General features: G+C 37.0%; 3 protein-coding genes and 1 non-coding gene across 6 annotated transcripts; 2 read left to right on the top strand and 2 right to left on the bottom strand.

Annotated features, from left to right (window-relative positions):
• Positions 1-349: 349 nt before the first annotated feature.
• Positions 350-5508, bottom strand: LOC137712746 (sorting nexin 1). 3 transcript variants are annotated; one of them, XM_088684115.1, is made up of 12 exons: positions 5403-5459; positions 5236-5362; positions 4975-5109; positions 4175-4310; positions 3164-3297; positions 2957-3028; positions 2161-2320; positions 1894-2027; positions 1651-1719; positions 1268-1347; positions 917-977; positions 350-833 (listed from the first exon to the last, which is right to left on the bottom strand). In XM_088684115.1, exons 2-12 carry the CDS (start codon positions 5245-5247, stop codon positions 624-626), a joined length of 1203 nt encoding a protein of 400 aa, XP_088540241.1. In that variant the 5' UTR covers positions 5248-5362; positions 5403-5459; the 3' UTR covers positions 350-623. The 3 variants fall into 3 exon arrangements, with proteins under 3 accessions (XP_088540241.1, XP_068307996.2, XP_068307997.2); XM_068451895.2 differs by having other exon boundaries at positions 5236-5508; XM_068451896.2 differs by having other exon boundaries at positions 4975-5106; positions 5236-5486.
• A 938-nt stretch (positions 5509-6446) lies between these two features.
• On the top strand, positions 6447-7531 carry LOC137713488 (protein S40-7). Its single transcript, XM_068452787.2, has one exon. The coding sequence runs from the start codon at positions 6666-6668 to the stop codon at positions 7281-7283; it is 618 nt and encodes a 205-aa protein (XP_068308888.2). The 5' UTR covers positions 6447-6665; the 3' UTR covers positions 7284-7531.
• A 335-nt stretch (positions 7532-7866) lies between these two features.
• Positions 7867-7966, bottom strand: LOC137714042 (small nucleolar RNA Z266). Its single transcript, XR_011065383.2, has one exon. It is a non-coding gene; the product is annotated as a small nucleolar RNA Z266 (small nucleolar RNA).
• Positions 7967-19749: 11783 nt separating this feature from the next.
• On the top strand, positions 19750-22144 carry LOC148691457 (NAC domain-containing protein 90-like). Its single transcript, XM_088684577.1, has 3 exons — positions 19750-20025; positions 20581-20924; positions 21519-22144. Exons 1-3 carry the CDS (start codon positions 19860-19862, stop codon positions 21858-21860), a joined length of 852 nt encoding a protein of 283 aa, XP_088540703.1. The 5' UTR covers positions 19750-19859; the 3' UTR covers positions 21861-22144.
• The last annotated feature ends 840 nt before the right edge of the window (positions 22145-22984 follow it).

Here is a 22984-nt window from a genome sequence, read left to right as displayed (position 1 = left end):
AACTGAAATTTCGGCATTCCCAAAATGTTTTCGGTATTTTAGGATGGATCAAGATTGGATTTTGGGTTTTTGAATTGAAATTTGAGATTTTTTTAATGTGGGCTATAATTTGAACTTTTGGCCTAACTAATTATCAAACAGCTCTTAACTAATTATTTTCAAGTTTTAATAACAATTGTCCATTTTTATTTCTCAATGAAAAAGTAGCATAAGGTTAAGCCCAAAACAAGTTCAAAAAGCTAGGAGACCAACCGATGTGATTTATAAATTTTAGGTTGCAATGCGAGAAAATTAAAATTCGTTAGCCATTTTGAAAACCGCCATCCTGAGGCTAGGCCAAAAGAAACAATTAACAACAAACCTTCCCACTCATTCAGCTGCCATTGTTTACAGGGGAGCACTAATTACCAATTAGGAAAACAAAGATTCTAATTTCAATGGACAATTCAGAAAATTAAACACTTGAAGGCACATCAAAATGTGAGAATAAATCCCATGTGTGAGGTACACATATCCCCTGCAAACAACACCGGAATAACAGGACAAACTAAATGAAGCAAGAGCTGCCCTGCCATCTATACGAACTAAATGAAGTCTACTGCTCCGGTTTTATATTCACTCAACTAAACCGGGGAGCAAGATTCGAGCTTAGGTAGAAGACTTCGCCAAGCGTCTGCAATACTGTTTGCCAGGCGTGCCTGTCCCTTGGCAAATTCATGGAAAGCAACCCCCATGTCTCTTGTTTTTTGTTCCTGAAAGCGAACTATCTCTTCACTCATCAGTCGCACTATCGTTTCAAATCTTCTGGTTGCTTCCTCACCCTCAGCCTTCAACTGCATCACAAAACCAATCTTAGTCAAATAATGAAGATGCCATCTAACGTGTACACCATATACGATTGCATCAGCTGACTTGCCTCCTTGTACTCGTGCTCAGCTTCTCCCACCCTGTCTGATCTGGTCAACATGAGCTTGTCACTGCAAACCAATCAGCACTTATTAGGCCAATCAACAATTACAGGCAAAACGACCACCGGAGTATTTATATCAAAATGGTGAGTGAAATCCAACATTAGTTGTGAATCAAATGGTTCCCAACTATGCCCTTCACCAATATTTTTTTTCCCTTATACCATTTTATATTTATTAACTGGAAACCTAAATATAATCACAGTTACTACTCATCTATGTTTTCAGTATACAACAGGCTAGCATAACGGAAAATCCAGACACACACAGAAATATAAAACAGTTGGTCAGATGCATACAGATTTATCTCCTTCAACTTAATTGTTTCAGCAAGTTCACACTGTTGCCTGAAAGCATTTGCTCTCTCAGCTATTGTGGCCTGTTTCAACACACATATTTAAAAGGATCAGCTTTTATGACAAATGAAGATTACCAGAAGGACACAATGAATGGGAAAAAACTTTGACCGAGGGCAATTCCAGGAAGAGCTTCTATTACATATTAACCCAGAATGGTAGGAAACAAATTCCATAAGTCTAATGCAGAATGGGAAGCATAAATATTCAAATAATAATTTGTGTCCATGAACTAATAAGCTAAAGTTATATCCATTGCCAAAAGAGAAGAATGCTAGTGTAAAGAGTATAATCTAAAGACACGTGTCAAGTCAAAGCCTTCTCACCTTAATAGATTGCACGGCACGTACGTAATCTTTCAAAGGTTCTTCAAAATTCATTAACAGTTGTTCGGCCTACAAAGAGACGAAAAGATATGGTAATACCATAACATATCATGATTAGCTGTTAAACAAAATGGAAAACTAAACAAAATGGAAAACAAAAGGAACGCATGCAAAGAAGAACAAGCAAACACACCATAGACACTGGAACACCAATGATATACTGAATTCTCAATTAGAGCCTACCTCCTTTTGCAGCTTAATTGATAATGTCTCCGACTTCGCCCCAAGCTCGGTAAAGGCCTTTCCAAGAGCATTACCTTCACAAGCTCCTAGGAGCTTGGCTGATTTCCCAAAATCTGCTAGAGACTGTCCCAGTTCTGCATAAATATAGTTATAAAGAATCACATTCTAACCATATTCTGAATTCAAAATAAGGAAGTGCAGAAAAGCCCCTAATAGAGTAAAAGAAAAAGGTAAAGAAAGAACATCGAGCCTTCAAATCGTCGTTACCTCTGTGCCTCTTTACAAGACGGTATGCATGCTTCTGGGCTTCAGCCAAGTGGTTTTCAAGCTCAAAAATGTAGTGTTTCAACTTCTCATATTCAGGATTTGACTCTTCCACCGGCTTTTCCTTTCCGAGAACCACATCGCTCACTTTAGATTGTACATCCTGTTAAATAGAGAGCCGTGTTATTCAACCAGACAAACTCTCAAAAAGGAAAGCTACTTACTAGTTGAAGTAGCCTATTCAGTTCAATAAATACAATAAATGCAAAAGACATGAAGCAGTGGAAAGGATTGCTCCTTATGCTTGCACTTGACAAGACACTAAAAGCATTTAAACAAACAAAAAAAAGGAAGGAAAAATAAACTTGAAGGACGTCAGAAAACTTCAACCTATTAACAAGAATAGTAATTGTACAATTGCAATTGAATATTCTCCTACATTTATTTACACGTGATAAGTGTTCCATTTTTTATTTGGCTTGACAATCCAGAACATAGATCATTAACCTGATAATGAAAATAGAGGGTTGAGAATAATTGCTAATGTGCACTATTTTTCACACTGAATATAGTGACAATTTTCTACAATTTCCAGTACCTGCATATGAGGATTTAACCTTTCAATCTTCCCATTACAGAATACATATCATAGAAAAGGAAAGATAACAACCAGAAATCCATCCATGATAAGCAGAACAAGGTACTGAACGTTTCTAATTCATGAAAAATGCCTTTTTAGGAAGGGAAATATCCAGGGAGACAGTTAAGTCTTAAAAACACCATGCAGAATCAATGTTACCTTGAAGATTTGCATCCAATCTGCTGGCTTCTTAAAGATACCAGTCTCATGAAACCTTAACCTCTCCATTGTCTGAAAAAAAGCATATAAACACGTCAACTATTCTGAAGTCTGACAGAGGTGCCTGATAAGTTATTGAGTATTGACTTTCATAGTAGTAACACGAGAATAACTGTGTGACTCAAGGCATCACTTTAGAAACACCACCTCTTCATCTGCTTGTAAGAAGGTTCTCAGATCCTCACTTTGCTGAAGTTCATGATGTGAAGCTATTCGGTTAACAAATACATCCAATGCTTGACGCCTCATCTCAATGAATTCAGCACTGAAACGGAACTTCTCTGCATTAGGGACTGAAGTTAGTCACTGTATACAAGTGCTCATAATCTTGCATTTTCTTTTTCCAGTAACTACTAAGTACAGCAACGAGCATAGACTCCAAAGGTTAAAGATTTTCAGTGCCCAAATCACTCCAAGCATGGTTATAAACTGATGTGGAACGAAAGTGAAGGCTGCCCTAAATGAATGGGCGTTTTAGTCTTTTAATCTCTAGGGCTTTGGTATGTCAATATTTAGGGTTCTAGTCTTTTAATTTCCTACTTTTAGAAGGTTTAAGATTCTTTCCAGTTTTACTGGGGCTAGATTTCGTTTCCTATTCTATTTTGGATTAGAATTTCTTTCCTATAATGGGTTTACTTTCCTGCGTTATTTAGGTTTAAGGCATTATAAATATCCTTGTAATTCCAATAGTAAAGACAATGAAAAGTTTATGAATAAAAGTTTAGTTAAATTTCCAACAATAGTAGTTTATTTGGAGTGATTCCAAATTCCAATTCTTGGTGTGAGACCAAGAACGGGTGTGAGGCCCCAGGAGAGAGTCAGTTTATCTTTTAATTTCATTTTGTTTAAAGTTTTCTGTGTTTCTGGTTCTGCTAACTACTCTAATTCCACTGCCCTAACATACATCATAAACCCACAAAAAAGAGTATCCTTAGGGTTGGCTATAACAGCCTTCACCTTGGCACTATCACAGTTCCTTCATTCACAATTTGAATCAACAACCAAGATATCTATAACTAGCTAGTTAAGGCATGCATGAATATGCAAGTACATAAATTTAGGCATCGCAAAACAATGCACATGATGAGGTAAACATAGGATTTTCTACTTTACAAGCACAAAACAATTCTAAGAAAAAGGGTATAGTTATGTTGTTACCTACGGTACTCTTTTCTGGAAGAGGCGGAATAAAAATTCCTTTGTACTTTTCAAAGAGACGATCCTGTAGCCAAACAAAATCATTGTAACGTCGAATAACAATCTTCTCTGGCCCTTGGTATTCAGGAAAATTTGTCTGAAAAAACAAACATAGCATAGATGTGAATACTCAAAAATAGAAATTAACCATTATAATAACATCAAAACAGATGCAAAAACAAGATTTAAAAAGCATGTTTATAGATCACATGTTCATCCAACTCACTAAACATGCTCAAGTTCAAAAGATCCATTGAAAAACATCATTTGTTTGCACACATTTTATAACGAGAATCACTGATTTGTGATTAATGCACCATTGGCTCCAATCCAATCAATCATCACATTTTCCATCACACTAATAAGCAAGATACTTGTTAGCTTGTTTCAAATTAATTAGCAACGAAGCACTAGGAAGAAGCTATGGTACATAAAGCTAGAAGAGTTATCATTTCGCGGAGCATTTTGAATGACCGTGCTAATACAAATTCTGATTTTCTGTCTTTCGATGCCCAGGTACGGAGGAACCCCCTTTTTCAACTTCCTTGGTTTCTAAGACCTATTCTCACATTAACCGAATTGGTTCAGTACATCAAATTCCCCTAACAAAGTGAGAATTTATATCTTCCGCACACTCTGAGATAAACCAACCATGCAATTACTGTTAATTACGCGATCAACGGATTCACAAAGACCCTTACCCTAATCAAAACAAAGCCTACAATCAAAAGCAGATATTGAGAGTGAAATGACGAAATTACCTTGGTGATCACTCGGTAGGAGATGTATGCCTGGACGCCATTGCCCAATTTCACAGGATCAGTAACTGAGACCGACAGGTACGGCTGCGACGACGGAGATCTAGGGCTCTGCGACGACCCCGATATGCTTCTCTGCTGCTCCATGCAAACACAATCAAACGCCGACAGAAACGAAGATTTCAAACTACGAGCAAATCAGTGAAACAAAGACCCAACAGAAGAAGACAAAGAGGAAGAGATGAGTTGCAGGTTCGTAATTACCGTGGTAAGCATGGCGGCGTTGAGATGGAGGTCGGGTCGGGTCAATGAAGAAGACTGGGCGAAACGGAGCTCTGCGAGATTTCAATCGGATAGTCCACCAGAGTGCAAGTGATGGATGTGGAAGTGGAATTTTCTAAAGTGCGCCGTGGTCGACGCCAGGGAAATGATGAGTTGGATATCTTGCTGCGTAAATGAGCAAGAAGAAGGAATTGCTTGTTTGTTGGTGTTGGTGAATACGAACAACAAAATGTATTTGTATATTAGTATTTTTCCTTATTAATCTATTGTACACATTTTTTTATCACCATTCTCAAGCGGTGGAGAGAGTGTGTCGAGAATATGTTGCGGTTTTTCAAGTGTCATAATACAATAAGTTTAAAACTTGAATTTTTTTTTTTTTGAATCAATTATATTATGACACTAGATATGCTAAACTGTGTTTATAGCATAATGAAAAATTTCTCCAAATGGTGTAGAGATTTTTCAATGTGACGATAACATGATCCGATACACCACTGTCATAATAGAAGTTGTAACGGTTGAGCTATTAACTTAAGGAAGCAAACTCAAGCCAAGTAAATTAGGACCAAGTTGTGTAGAAAATAATAGTTATCATGTTAAGTTTTCATACCCAGGTCAACGATCCACTACTAGTCCCACCGATGGGGTCCCAACTTATCCATCTGCACAACTCAAAATGTGTTTGATTTTATCACAAAAGATTTAAGTGCAATTAGGAGTGAAACCATTTTATATAAGTAGAAAATTATTTTGTGAAATTTTTTTATGGGGGTTTCTTTTCTCAAACAATAATACCATCTATACTTTTATCCACTTATAGGTGAGACGTTTTAAGTTTACCTCTCATAGTATCAAATTATTTTTTTGTCAAATAATAATACAAAATTATTCTCGCTTGCACATTATACGACATAACTCAAATTTCCCACCCTTAATATAAATATATCGTTTATATTAAAAAAAAATTGCCCAATACTAAACGAGTCAGATTAGATTTCTCCTATTCATGTCATAACAATTATCGAATTGAAATTTTATAAATACACATGCAATCCATATCGGAACCAAACCTAAATCCGATTTATTAACAGATCAATCTTCAAGAATGGTCTTTTTTGTTTATCAACATCGTAACGTTTGGGAAATTATATATAATAACTTCCCTAAAATCCAAAGATAAGGTTTAGGCCTACGTGACTCACTAAAATCCAAACTCCCAAAAACCATCGCCCACCACATCCTTTTTTACCCCGAAAGCAACTCCCACCCCCAGCATTTTCTGGTGCCCTTCTCTTCTCTTCTCTTCTCGTCTCCTCTATTTCCCACAAAACTCCGCGTCCCTCCGCCGCATCGAAACCCAAAAGTCTCCTCCTTTTCCCCCCTTTTTATTCCCCCAAGAAATCCTAACCATGGATTCCACCAGCTTCTGCAACCAGCAATCGCCGTCGTCGGATCGGCTGCTCGGCCTCTTCTCCTTCTCTCCGCCCTCATCCGCCGCCGTCGGCGAGGAGCTCAACGAGGCCGAGGTCTTCTGGACCAACGACTTCACCGAGCCCACCGCCGACACCCCAAACCCCCGACTCAATCTGACTCGTCGCGTCAACTCCGGAATACTCGCGGTCCTCCCGGAACCGGGTCAATCGGCAAAAGTCTTGTACCGGAAGCCGACAATTTCGTCATCGTCGAAGCCCATCCCTTCAATTCCGAGACTTTCGCCGTCCCAATTACAGTCCCAGTCGGTGCCGAATTCGAGGAAGATCCAGAGCTCGGCGCCGATGATGGTGCCGGTCCTGTCCCGGGCGGTGGAGAAGCACAGCAGAAACGACGATCTGGCTGATGTGGTGGACGACGACGACGACGGAGGAGACGATGAGATGCTGCCGCCGCACGAGCTGGTGGCGAGGGGGTCGGGGGTGTCGGATAGGACGACGTTCTCGGTGCTGGAAGGCGTGGGGAGGACGCTGAAAGGTAGGGATTTGCGTCAGGTTAGGAATGCGATTTGGCGCAAGACTGGGTTTCTTGATTGATGATCAACAATTCTACAGAAATCTCTAGTATTTTTTGGTAATTTCGATTTTCTGCTTTTGGTTGATCAAGAATTGTGGTTCTTTTTTAATGCCAAGATTAATTGGGGGGGGGGGGGGGGGTTTTAATATAATACCCATTTGTTATTTTTGATTCTGGGTAATTAGGTCAAGTTCTATATTTTGATGTTGCTATTGCTTATGTTTCTGGTAATTCCATAAGATGAAATCGGATTACGGATTATAAAGAATGACTTACATGAAACGAGATAAACGGATTACGGATTATGAAGAATGACTTACATGAAACGAGATAAACGGATTACGGATTATACTATAATGACTTATATGAAACGGATTTCTCCTCTTTTATCATCACTCTTGCCAACCCCACTTCCAAACTAAATTGCAAGATAGTAAATTTGATTCTACTAACTACATTATAAATTAAACTTCTTAATCCAACCATAGAAACCCTAAAATCTCAAAATTTCAAACAAATAAGTAAAAGAAGTCACAAACAAGTGGGGTTATGCTAATTTGAAGGTTTAGTGAACTAAGCTCAGCAATTAACAAGATATAATGATGGAAAGCAGTCAGACAAATCCAAATGCCTCAAATAATTGAGTTCATGAAAAAAGATTTCTCCTTTTTTCACACATCTAATTGAATCATGACTCTTGCCAAATCCCACTTCTAACTCAAACCAATTCATAAAAATAAAAAATAAAAAAAAATTGCAAAAAAGACCTAATAAGGATTAAAATTTAAAATGTTAGCCACCAAGAGATATTTAGCAGTTTAACCAGTGAGCCAGAGCCCCAATTGACTGAAACACCCAGAATCAAACAGCATGGAAGTTATCTGCCTTAGGGTTTCAAAAAAAAAAAAAAAAAAAAAAGAGATGGAAAACAGAGCAATGCCTCAGAAAACCCAGGTGGGAGGAGAGGAGGGTTTCAGAAGGAAAACCCTAAAGACACCCTCCCCAACGGAGTTTTTTACCATCGTGCAGCTATGACTCAAAACGCTTCCATGGGTAAAATGGGAAGGCGATCTTAAGGGCCACACTTAACAAGAACAAACAAAAATTGCAGAACAAGTATTTCAATGGAAGAAAACCGTAATGGCTGAAGAGGCGAGGAGGCCGGTGAAGTGCAGAAGTTGGAATAGACAGGGGATGCAGTTTTTGTAATGATGAATTTAGCCTTTGTTCATTTTTTCGTGTGTCGGTTAGGCTTTTTGGTAGGGAGTAGCAGAGACCCAAAGCTTTGAAATTTGCAAGAGGCCCAAAATATTATAGTTTCAACTTTCACCCACGACCTGGTTTAAGTTGCGAGTGTTCGGATGATGTTAGAACTAAACGGCATCAAACCCTTAATCATTTTTGTAACTGGATCCTCCTAGAGAAGTTCCTCGATTAGAAATGTAAGAAAAAAAAAATTTGGGTTCTAAAAGCACTTAAAGCGCTTTAGCACCAGTTATGTGTTTCTTGCAAGAAGCTCTTTGTTGAGGCCTAAAAATGTCACACAACAACCCAACCAAGTCTCAAGGCCCAATTGTCATGTAAGCCTTCATTTAAGCCCAAACACATGCCAAGGTGCGGATCGAAAAGGAAATATATTTACAAACATGTCATGCTACGGTAATTAAGGCGGATATTTATGCAAAGCACGCCATGCTCATGCCTATTCAACATGCCAAGCTTCCTCATGCTAGTTATTATTTATGCTAAGCCCAAGTTACATGCTCGGGGCTTGTCAAGTGAATTGTGGTGTGGATGGTTACGGAAAGTTATTGGACCTACACGAAATCGGGATTATGGAAGACTTTGGGCTACTTAAGGGCCCAAGGATCCAAGCCCATACATTTTTCATTTCACATAGGCAAACATTGAGAGAGAACCAGCTTAGTTTACCTCTTTCCTTAGCAAGCCAACACTCTTAGTTAGGACTAAATTAGATTCCTGCATTAAATATATGCTAAACCCAGCAAGTCAGGCATTTAATGCTGACTTTCCTTCATAGCTTGCATGGACAACCAACGCACGAAAGCCATGAGGCACGTTACCAGAAGTAACGCCAGCGGAAAGCAGGCCTGGGAAAAGCCGTGCCTCGAGAAGAAGCAGAATGCAGGTTTCAACAGTGCAGCTACCTTACACCAAAAGGAAACTAGTATGAGGCTTCTAGATTTAGGATGCATGCCTGGGGGGCTGACAACTCGTGACATCTGGGTACATTTGGTGAGTCCTCATCCCTCATCTCGATGGGAGCTGCTCAGTCAGCATCGTGCTCGAAGTTCTCTTCTTGGTAACCAGAGGTGGAATCTTTTCCAGGAATAAATGATGAGGAAGAATTCACCAAGTTTATAATTGGCGATCAATTTGGTAGTCGGCATGAAAAATTGATGCCCAACTCCCAGTATGTTGGAAGTATCAACTGAATTAGAAGAGTTAGCAACGTAGCTACAGATTGACTGCTCGAAGTCTTGAACTTCTCGGTTGTCATTTTCGGAGTCTGAGGCAATTGACATCGTGTGCGCTCGGTATCTACAAGTAGTGTCGAGATCTCAGAAATGTAAATGGAGAGAATCACAACAAATTAAGGTATGAGTACTCTGATAATTAGGCGCTTGTTACTATAGGATGTCTTAGGCCACTCAGTCTACCAGTGTTGGGGAGTCCTACTTTATCCTACCTTCTAGATTTGCCGAAAATAGCCTCGTCGGAATTTACACGCGGTAGCGACGGCTGAGAAATCGAATTTCACAACAAAAATGACAACTACGTTCAAAGTTTTTTGAAGATTTACAAACGAAAAGAGTGCAAGAGTGAAAATTTTACCGAAAGGAAAGACGATGAAAATTAAAGGCTTGAGGAGGCAGTTTTCAAGTTGTTGAAAAAGTCACGAATCAAATTTGCTGGAGTTTAGAGAGAGAATGCAAAGTAGAAAGAAAGGGTTACGACAAGGGGAGGCTTATATAGTCCCGAGCACTTAATCTCGGTCGTTGGTGATGGGATGCTTGGGCGACCAGATTGCGATAAGTCGCAGTTCATTTACTTTGGTTTTGAGGCTGAAGGGACTCGAAAAAAACACTATGGTGCATGAGGTCACGCCTTTCTGCTACGCCTTCAAAGAGAGCGAGGCTCCGTTTTTTTCCGTTGTAGAAAACAGATCCCTTCCTTTCCTCCCTCCCCCGAAATAATTTGATCTATGGACAACATTGTTATGGTAAATGTCGTATTGCCATAATAATCATTACTGTAGGGCATAGAGAAGGAGGTCATAAACGTCTATACCGTAAAATCGATTTTCGACGGAATGGAAAAGACATATATGGTAGAATAGGAATGGCCCAGCCCACATGCATCATTTAATGAAAACACCTTGGTTACTCTGCCAGTGTGTCACTGACACGTAACCCGTCCGCACTAGGGATGACAATTCTAACCGTTAAAACCGATAACCGTCTAAATAGATTGGATTTGGGTATGAAAACTCGGGTATATTTTGGATATGGGGAAAAATCGTGAATAATATTCGGTTATGGTTTTGGATATGGTTATAGGATCCCCAATCCGTATTCGTCCCCGAATCTGAACCAAATTATATATAATATAATTCATAGCATTTATATATAATTATATATACATATATTATTCACTGAATCTATTACTTTGAGAATACAAAAGTTGCATTGTCTGAGTTGCATTTTGTGGGCAAGTTAAAAAGTTTTGATATGAATCAAAATTTATGAGAATCTAGACCAATAATACTTATGGGAGATATCAAAGATCAGCCGACATTATCGATGTTTAGCTTTAATTTTTATGCTCCACAAGATTCATTCATGAAATCATTTTATACATCAAATATTTAATGACGAAATAAATATTTACTAAATTATCATGCGTCAATTGAACGAATATATTTTTTGTATTAACAAAGATGGGTATAACAGTTAACCGATAGGGAATCCGTTACCCGGTGGGTATGGTTATGGATAATACCCGATGGTTAAATTACGGTTATGGATATGGTTAATTTTTGTGATTATGAGGATGGATATAACATTTCCGTCCCCAAACCGAATCGTTGCCATCCAAGAGTCTCCATCTTCCACCTAAGATTATTTAAGTGTTGTAACTAATAAAGAGATTGAAATTAAATGATGTAGTTTATCCAACTCATCTGTCACCTAAGATGGTTAAGAAATGTAGTATAAAATTGTAGAAAAAATATCATTATTCTTGTTTTATCTTTGTGGTCCAATTAAGATTCTCCGTGTGTGACCACATGTCAACCGCAAACAAGACCAGCACCTTAGTTGGCTACCTGCTATTTGCACGTGTAACTCACCTTTAAAATTGAAACACGCAATTGAAACACGCAATAAATTAACTCATCTCAATGATTTGAGTAGTGGGGATCCTTGTTTAGTAATAAAGAAGTTTACTAGCTAAACCGTGATGATTTTGTTGGCGTGCTTTTAAGAAAAATTGAGGTTCTATCGTAAAATGAATTGATAATATAGAGAATAATTCTATTTATTTATAAGCTCATGTAAGGTTCCTCATTTCATCAATGCAGATTCATTCTCAAGACGCTCCTTCAGGTGTGACAATTTTTCAAGCTTAACACGTGGAATATATAATAAGGTGACGTAGAGCATGTGTGGTTGTTTGGCTGCACACGTGGACAACCTGTTCTTATACCACGAAGAAAGTTAATGTTCTACCATAAAACCAATTGGTAATATGAGAAGTAACCCTACTTACTTATAAATTCATGCAAAATTTCTCGTCTTATCAATAGGAAATTCATTCTCTTATACAGTTTGTCAACATTTCGCGGTGCGTCTTCACATTTTGAATTTCCACATACATGGAGCTCTTTCTATCTACTCCATCTCGGTCTTCCAGGTGGACTAAAACTCACAAATTTCCACATACGCGTACTGAAAAATGAGCATCTTTGAAACTACGGCGTTCACACATGTAAATCTTTAGGGAATTATGTTCTGTGTTTTGCACAACCGGATCTTTATATATAATTAAATATGGAAAATGACACTTTGAAAATAAATTCAAATTTGTTCTCTAGAATTTAGAAGGCAACAAAAAATTGTATTCTCGTCTTAATTACTTAAAAACTAAAGCATGTAACGATAGATTTTTTCAAAGAAAACAAAAAATTATTATTTATATAGGCTTTCACACGAAACACACCTTGTCAGCTTTACACATTCTGCATTCACATTTCAACTTTCCATTTTGAATTGAAGCTGGCAAAGATGAGAATAGTTTGTTGTTTTTGTTGTGGTGTTTCGACCCCTAGTTTTACGACACAAAAATGCTGGCAAAGATGTGAATGAGGAAGAGATGCTAGTGGAGTAAAAAGTTCGACTATCATGCATGTTGTTAGAATAAAATTAATTAATTCGGAATTTTGTCTATGATTGAAGCACGTAATATAAAAATGTAATTTTTAATTATAATTAGTTAGGATTCTTACCTCAATAAGGCTTAATATAACCCTCTATATTGTAATATTTTCATATATCAACATAATAAGTTATAATTCTACACGATATCACTCGTCTATGTTTTTTTAGGTCCTAGAGTTTCTCCTCTATTTTCATTCCCTACCGTCCCAAAAAAAAAAAAAAAAAACAAAAAAACAAAAAAAACAAAAAAAAAAAAAAAACAAAAATTGTACCTTTACATCCCCTATCTCCTCTCATGGAGTTATCTTCCTCTCCTCCTAGTAAAAACACTGCCAACTTCATTGAACTTTCCACCACAAACTATGTTGTTTGGGTTCGTCAACTCAAAGTCTTTCTTATTGGTCGTTGATCTCTGGAAATACGTAGAAGGTTCCTCTCCCTCTCTCACCTACCCACCATTGCCAATCCTCAATACATTGAAGCCGACCCCTTCTCTTCTCTTAAAATTCCTAATCCCGAGTACCTCCGTTAATATCAACAGGACCAACTGGTGATTAGTTATTTCATGAGTATGATTTGTAAACCGTTACTGTATCTCATTGTTAGTTCTATTACGTACCATTCTTTATGGGATTGCCTTCATACGCACTTTTTTCAGACCTCGGTTGCTAATGAAGCCATTTTGCGTTTTCAACTTTTGGATTTGTCCAAAGGATCTAAGACCGCGATTGTCTACATTCAAGAAGCCAAGTCTCTTGCTAATCAACTTGCTGAAATTGGTGAACCTATTTCTGACGAATATCTTGTTATGTGTACTATTCATGGACTCGGCCTTGATTACCATATGCTTACTATTAATGCAGGGCTCTTTTCGGCCCACAAAATGGTGCAAGCGGGGTGATAGATCACAAAATGCCCAAATTAAAGTCAAAGCCCATGGGCCTAGGGGAGTTAAAGGAATATATTAGAGCGCTAACTAGCTCAGTCGGACCAGACTACATAAAGTACTTTCTGACCACTAAATGCACATGGGTAGTCCAACAACTTTATGGCACAAGTTTCCATGAGCAAGCCTATTCAGACATCAATTAGGTCACGTGTCAATCCACAATCAAAAGTAAGGTACCGTTTGGTACGTGGGACGGGACGGAACAGAGTGGGACAAGGCGTTCCGTCCCACGTTTGGTGCGCCTAAAACGGGTGGAACGAGCTGTTCCACGGGACGAGTTTTGGGTGAATTTTCGTTCCGCCTCAACCTCCTGGAACGACTCGTTCCACATCCGTGGAACACAAAATTATAACCTATCCGTCTCCTTCTTCTTCCTCGTTTCCATCTGAGGGCATCTTTGCTCCCGCTCCGTTCCAGCCTGTCCCGTCCCGTCCCGTCCCATTCCGTTCCGTTCCGTCCCGTCCCGTCTGCATACCAAACGATACCTAAGGGCATAGGATGGGACATAAAGACAGTCGGGATGTTGCTTTGAGGGACATGGTTGGTTAACCAAGGCCAAGTAGGTCGCTCGGAATGCATAACTCTAAAAGGCGTGCAATCATAACTTAGCTACGTCATTTCACCACTAAATGTCAAATTGATAGGTAAAAGTTGTTAGCATGTTAGTCGAGGAAGTTGGTGCATTAAAATCAATGTTCTAAAAATTAACCTAGGGGTGAAGACCCATTGTGATTTAAGGCAAATCATTTTGAAAAATCGGTCTGGAGCTAGGCGGCACCTAGGCGGTCCTAGGTAGTTTGGTTTTTTTTTTTTTTTTTTTTTTTTTTTTTCCATGGTGGTATACTTATGGAAGTGGTGTGCCTAATTTGCAAAGAATGGATTGGCTACAAGTTCATCCAATTGTGAAATAAATTGGAGAACTTTTGAGGGAATACATACAAAAAAAATAAAAATAAACTAGATACAACAACATTAAATAATTTAGTCTATGTCCAATCCAATGCAGAGATCATGAACAAGAAGAATTTAGTTTATCATCCAAGAATACTCCTCATTATGATTATATGCTTACTATTTTTTAAATGTTGAACTTGTTGGATGGATGTACTTTATGTATTTTTCTACTTCTATTTTTTGCATTTTATCATTCTTTTATTATCCATACAAGTATACTTTTTTTTAAGTGTAAATAGGCACTTATTTACAAGATATTTAATAAATTTACATAAATCCACCTAAGTGCTAGACCTCTGCCTGCTGCCTGACTAGTGCCTAGCATTTTTTCAGAACCTTGAATAAAATACTAGGAAAGTGAGATTAGGTGGGCAAAAGGCTTCTGCGTTTATTGAAGGCCTATATAAAGGGGTGGGAATTTCTTGTAACGGGGTCAGACGACTAATGTTAGAGGGAATGTGCTAAGCCTAGCACTATTTGTAATTATTAAATCAATATAATCTGAGTAACACATTGGATGTAATCTAGTTTTGAAAGGTGGACCATTTAAATCCTGAGTCTATTTCATTCTGGTTTTTATCCCAAGCCCACCAAATGTTAGTTGTTTTAGTTTGTTAACCTGCAAGGAGTGTTAATAGTTTGGCACCATGTGTGGGAATTGCATACAACCCAGCTGACTTAGACATTTTGCGACGAAGAAGTCATACTATCCTAAGTATCATGACAGGCAATAAAGAAGAAAAATGGCCACAGATTTGATCGAGCACACGACGAACCTACCTACTCCCTCCGGGAAGTCTGCTGCACCATATTTGAGAGATGACGAAGGTTGAGAGCACCTTAAGCCCGTGGAAGAATTGGAGTCTATTATAGTGTCGGAATAATACTTGACCAAGACCGTTCAAATTGGTACTAAACTGACTGCAGAGGTCCGAGCGGAATTGATAGAATTTTTTAGGGCCTATGCTAGTGTAGTCGCTTGGACTTACGCGGACATGCTGGAAATAGATCCAAACGTCATCTCTTATAAACTCAGCCTCGACCTACACTGCATACCCATTCGGTAGAAGCGACGGTCATATAACGGCAAGCGCTATGAAACCTTGAAGGTGGAGGTGGATAAACTACTGAGTATCTAATTTATCAGAAATGTGGATTACCCATAATGGGTAGCAAACGTTGTGATGGTCAAGAAGGAAACAAGGATCAATGAGCTGACCAAGTGTGCACATGTGTACAATTACTTGGATCTCAATGGGGCATGCCCAAATGACAATTTTCCTCTGCCTTGTATCGACCGACTTGTGGATGCCATGGCGGATCACGAACTTTTAACTTTCCTCGATGTTTTCACAGTGTACAACTAGATTCGCATGCATCCGCCGACCAAGATGATACAACTTTAATAATCGACTGAGGATTTTAATGTTAGAACGTGATTCCTTTCGGGCTCAAGAACGCAGGGGCAACGTATCAATGGCTAGTCAACCAAACCTACCACATAGGGAAGACGGGGAAAGTTTACGTGGACGATATGCTCGTAAAGAGCAGAAAGGAAAACCAGTACGTGACTGAACGATGCTTAGCATGAGCATCAGCCTAGAATGGGCAGCAAGCCTTTCATGGTGCAACCGTGCAGGCCTTGTCCTATAAGAAGAAAATGACAAAAGTGACCAAGATTGTAAACTTCGTGAAACATAGTGACCAAAATAGATTTTAGGTATAAAGACATTGATGAAAAAGGTTTTTAACCTATTTTTTATTGGATAATGCTAGGAAGATCTTCTATTTAAATTAGGGGTGGAAAAAATATCGAGAATAACGAAACCAAATCGACACAATGTAAATTTTAGGAATACTAAAAAATTCGGTACAAGAATCGGTATGAAACCTTGATTTTTTCCGTGAGACCTAATCAAACTGAAATATATATAAGTTTTAATTTTAAATTAAAATATATATATATATATATATATATATAAACTATTAATATTAGCCGCAAAATTGTTTGAAAGTTAATCTCAACCATTGGATTGAAAAGAAAAAGAAAAGTTCGAAATTTTAAACTTCAGTTTTTTCTCGATTTCGAATGAAACCACTCCACTTCTCTCATCCTAGTTCTCTTTGCTTTATCCATCGCCCAGCCACAACGAGCCACCACCAGATTACTTCGTCGCGCAGCCACCACCAGGTCTGCCACCACGACTCGATCTGGTCTTTCGATCTGGCTGTTCCAAGTTCCAACATCGCTGGTTGTTTCTTCACACTTCAGTCACCACCACTCATCCCTTCTTTTCACGAACTTCACACTTTGCTGTCTAGCCACCACCCCTACGGATCCATAACTTCTCTCTGGTCCTCACGAATCGGATTGCTAAACTACTGTCTACAAATCCCAAAATTTCTTACTATCTACAAATCCTAAAATTTCAAATCAGGGTTAGTTTCTCAAATTGGGATTAATTTTCAATTTGAGGTTTCAAGTTTGGAGAACTATTTGTTGGAGAACAATTTAGAAACAAAAATACAGAACTTGAAATACTTATACTTTATTACTCAAAAATACTTGCAATACATAATTTAAAATTACACAACAAATACAGAAATAAATTGATACTAACTTGAATGAATCAAAGGTAGAGGCTAGCGCAAAAGCAATGTCCTTCGAACAGTATTTCCATCCCACTTTTGTGCTTGTGGTTCTACAACGTTTGCTCGACCATGATACAACTACCTAATTCTATAACCCGCACTAGATTATAGAATTAAGTTTATACGGAAGAAAAGGAGGAAGAAAAAGATGATCTAAGATGGAAATGAGACTCCAGTTATATAGACTCTTTCATACCTCTTTGAATACATTTTGGATGTATCTGAAGCTACACAACTCTTTGTCTATTAATCAAAACGTTTTTAATTAACTTTAATTAAAAACTTAACTTGAAATTAAAATTAATGATCTGACTAATTTTAATTATCAAGCCTAATCCACACAATTAGTGGTCCAAACCTTAATCCTCATTTCAAATGGTCCAAATCCTATCTGCTATTAGGAAGAACTAGACCTATATAAAGGCCTTTGACAAATTGTTGTTTCCCGATGTGGGACAATAGGAATCTCAAAACTCCAATACTATTTCTTGTTGATTACTGATTATATGATTTTATTTATATCCTAGATGTTGAGCTTGACACCTATTTCTGTGAAACTGGGGATTTGGGGATTAAATATCATGTTCTATTTGCAGGACTAAGTTGTTCAAAATCATAGAAGCATTAGTGAAAGTTGATGCAATACTAGTGCATCCGGAAGGCTCATTCCCGATCCCGTACTGAGAAATCGAAATAATTTTGGTATTACCGAATTTTGGAAAAACTCAAATTTCGGTTTTTTAAGTCCTTTCCCGAAACTTTTCAATTTGATTTTTGGTTTTCAGTTCAGTTTCCCAAACCTAAGCAGCTCTAACTTAAACTATATTTTGTAAGCTATATAACGTGGTTGTTAATGATTGGATCATTACTTAAGTGTTGATTAATATGTATATTTTCTTTTAATGACATATCACATGTTTTACAAATGTGGTCTAAAAATATGGTTTATCTAGTATTATTCTTGGAGAAATTAGGTTCTTATTCCTCTTTTTGCTACTCCATTGATTAAAACCTTATTCATTTTCAATTTTTGATCAAGATTCTTAGGTATTAATAAACGTCATTAATTATTTCAATAATATTTTTTTTATTCCTAAATATATTCATTTAGTGTTAGAAATGTTACATAAATTTTTTATCATATATTTTTATTTTTAGTTTGTACCCATTTTTAATTTGCAACCCTTTTTTATTTTGTACCAATTTTCTTTTTAGTTTTAATTTGTACCCATATATTAATTTCTTTTTGTGCCCATATTTTTTAAAGTTTTATTTGTATTTGTACCCATATTTTTAAATTTATTTGTACCCATTTTTAATTTTGCTAAATGTACCTATGCTAATTATATGTATTTATTTTATGTTTTAAAATATATCAGCAGTTATTTTTTAAAATATGTTAATACTTATGTGGGTACATTATTTTCTTGCTATAATTTTGTGAAGAATAATATTATTCTAATATTTATTTTTAAGTATTTATTATATTTTAAAAATATTATTTGAATTTTTTTAAATTTCATAATTTTTGGGACATTAAATGCATAAATGCATGAGTCAAATCTATTAAATGATGTTAAAGACCTCAATCAAAATATTTAAACAAACAAGGTTTCAGTCTAACAATTAGGTTAATTAGGTACTGAAACCACAATGATAGATCTACACTCGTACATATTTGTGTAGATTTTCCCTCCCTCTCCAACCAATTAAATTTCTCCCAGCTCAATTAATTAAAAGGGGTGTTGAAATGTTGCTATAATTACTTTATAATTAATATGCATTATTTTTCTCATAAACTTAAACAAACCCATTCAAATGCAATGTTAAGCATTATGCAAATCCAAAATATTGTATTAATCCTATAGCTACAAAGTTATACTATAATTTCGATAATTAAAACAGAAAGCTAGCTTATCTTATCTTGTGTACCAGTAAGTTTCTCTTACATACGTACGAGATATATATGTTGTTTAATCGGTGTTAACTGTGAGTTCATATTTTATAAATTAAAACAATATAATATACAAGTGGTTGATTATCCTGATAGTTGTATTATTTTTTTTCAACTTATTGCGTCCTGAGTTCAAACACTTTTTCTCAAAAATAAAATATCATTTGTAATACAAAAACAACATAATATGCTCTCCCTATTAAATAAAAAGAAATTATATACATAAAGTGCAAAATTTGAAAAATGGTCTAGAGATATATACACTAATCGTTTTCTCGTTTTGAAAAGAACTAATTAAAATAGTAAGTCAAGATGCTGCACAAGGGCTTTTTTCTTCGTGCACATGCGCGTGGAAATTTCCAAACAGCTCAAAAATTTGTCTTTACCTTCTCCCTTCACTCGGCCTCCTTTTTGCTCGATCTCATTTGCCTAACTTCAATTCATTAATTCCATCATCATCATCTGCTATATATATAATTTTTGAAACCTGCGTAAATAAAAAAGATTAAACAACATATAGAGAAACCTGAACTACTAGCCTTGAGCTGTTCCTATTTATTTCGGTAGGGTAGAGGGGAACCTTTGAGTTATTAGGGTTAGGGTAGAGGGAGCTCGAGAAACAGATGCAATGGAGGATTTACCACCTGGATATAGATTCTACCCAACTGAGGAAGAGCTGATTTCGTTTTACTTGCAGAATAAACTTGATGGGAAGAGTGAGGACCTGAACCGAGTTCTGGACCGAATCGTACCCGTTGTTTACATTTACGAGTTTAATCCATGGGAACTTCCACGTAATTCAACATCTCTCTCTCTCTCTCTCTCTCTCTCTCTCTCTCTCTCTCTCTCTCTCTCTCTCTCTCTCTCTCTCTCTCTCTTCTTTTAATGATCACTTGTTGGATTTATGCTAGCTTTTGTCTTGCTTAGACATGGAGTTTACACCAAATTATAGCTAGTGTTTCCTTTTCATCACTTTCCCTACGACCATGCCAGTTTTAGGATAATGAATGTTATATATATTTTGTTTAGGACACTAATTTACAGCATCGTGTACATTGTTGATATTCAATGAATAGACATCATGTTTTTTTTTTTTTTTTTTTGAACACAGAATAGAGATAATATTATATATGTTTGTTTAGGACACTAAATTACGGTAGTTTTCGCACCGGTTATTTATCAATAATCACCACCCTTACTGATTTCAATTTCCATTTCTTTTATGTAATATATAAAACTAAAATACGACATATGAAGCTAGTTTGCCAGCTTAGCATGCAATTTCATGATTTACACTTTAATTAATTATTACGTTTATAATGAATTAAAATGAACTAATTAATTAACAGAGGTTTCGGGAGAGGTGAGCCATGAAGATCCAGAGCAGTGGTTCTTTTTCATCCCAAGACAAGCGAGTGAAGCTCGTGGAGGGAGACCGAGACGACTCACAACAACTGGGTACTGGAAAGCGACAGGATCTCCGAGCACTGTTTACTCTTCCAAATCCAATTACAATCGTCCCATCGGCCACAAAAGAACCATGGGTTTCTACATTGGCAGAGCTCCCCGTGGAAAGAAAACCGAGTGGATGATGAATGAATACAAAGCCATCGAAGTTCATGCAGATCATAGTAATCACCTATCAATGGCAGCTTCTTCATCAAACACTAGTAGTAGTGCTCCTGCTCCCACGGTGAGTATATACGTACTAATTAATTTCTTAGCTCAAAATTAATATCGATGTTATAAAACTTCATGAAACATACATCTATTAGAGAGTCAACAAGCATGTCCAATAAAATTATTGTATTCTAAAACTTCATAAATTCAACTGGAATTTGTAGTCTAATGACATAATTAATCAAGTTGCTTTGTGTGTGTGTATATATAAATATAAAATATGGTTTCGAAAAATTACAACTGAATATTCTTGCTCATCAGCTCCGTGTTACACCATCTATATTCTAAATTGGGCGCACAAAAGGACATTTAATTATTAATTTATAGAAGGGACCAAAACAAAACTGAACATGCATGTTAGTGGTGCCAATACCTATAACAAGTTAACAACTAATGAAACCATATGACAGAACCACACTGTTTGTAAGCGATTAAATTGATGGCGTACGACATTGAGTTTCAGTGCAGTTAATTATATGCATCTAAACCAATTTAACTAACTTTAACTAACTAAACTTCATAATAATTTTCGACAAAAAAAAAAAACTTCATAATACTTCATATTATTAACTATTAAGCTGATATCTGTTGGCATGCATACATGCAGTTAAGGGAAGAATTCAGCTTATGCCGAGTGTACAAGAAATCAAAATGCCTTATTAGGGCATTTGACAGACGACCTCCAGGGATTGAGATCACAAGAAACCCTAGCTTAATCATTCAAGCAGCTCCTGCTCAGGGTGCAAATCATTTGGATCATGGTTCGACAACATCGAATAGGAACCCTCAGAATATGGGAGAGAGAACAAACTTAAGCTCACTGGAGAGTTCATCCTCAGGAAACCATGGCTCTCAATCCTCTCAACCAGAACAAAGTGGGTCTTTGCTAATGGCCGTTGACAATGAAGCTATTTGGGATTGGGACGAATTAATGGATAATTGGCTTTAAGGGGTGGACAAGATGATGAAATTGAATAAATGATAACGTTTCCATGGAATGGAATGCTGGTGGAATAATTTGTAGGGTTTAACCGTCCTAAAGTAAAGTTTGGACTACAATTTGGAAAAGAAAGCCAAATTCATATTGTGCTAGACTTGCCCTCACAAGTCTAACCATTCTTATGTGTTTTTTAGCATTTAAACTTGTTGTACTATAGATTAGGTATAAAAATTTGAGTAATGTTATTCATATCATGCTTTTGTATTATATTTTCATATCACCTTAGTTGGGATTTGATGTGGACAGCCACATCTTTGAATTAATCAGATTTTTTGATTTAGTTCATTATTTAATAAACTAATAATTAAGAAAAACTAGTTAATTAAATGATGATTGTGGTATACGAGGAGTCTTTCTCCTTCGTTTCCTTGGATTTTGCAAATTTTTCAAATGATGTGGCTGTCCACATCAGATGCCACCCCTAAGGTGGTATAGAAATATGATATAAAAACATGGTATGAATAACATTACTCTAAAAATTTAGGCCTCAACTTAGCTCAGGAAGTATATAAGAGGGAAAGGAAACAATTGTTCTATAAAATGATCCTTTACCCCCACTTTGGGATGGCAAACTTTAGCTTCTCTAGAAATAAGCCTCCATAATGTAATGTAATAGTGGAAACTAGATCGACACTAGTGTGGACGTAACCCTAACTCAGGGTAAATGACGATATATCGTTGTGTTTTTTTGCGTGTGTGTTATTTACAATCAGATTTAGTTGGTTCAAGACCAATATGATTTTGTGCATTAGCATTTAGTGCCGTTTGTGGGAATCGATACGAAGAGTTATGTCGGTTTTCTCTCAATTTTTTCACCTCCCCACACCGTAAAACTCTCACATCACTGTCCACAATGAATCCACATATTCCAGGAAACACAACCACCTTATCCTCAAACATTCATTTTCTTGCATGACTCCGACAATCAAACTGCGGCGTTTTACGAGACGGAGAATGAAAACACGTGAAAAACGCTGGGCTTCTCCCTCCAGGGCCCTCGCAACTTTTCAAGACTTCCAGCAGATCAGATCCGCTCGGTCATACGATTCATGTGGCTTTGGGAAACCTCCACG

This window comes from Pyrus communis, chromosome 14 (assembly GCF_041283825.1).
Source record: "Pyrus communis isolate YQ-2024b chromosome 14, ASM4128382v1, whole genome shotgun sequence".
Classification (NCBI taxonomy): domain Eukaryota; kingdom Viridiplantae; phylum Streptophyta; class Magnoliopsida; order Rosales; family Rosaceae; genus Pyrus; species Pyrus communis.
Note: the sequence above shows the minus strand (reverse complement) of the source record. Positions and strands in the feature narration are given on the sequence as shown.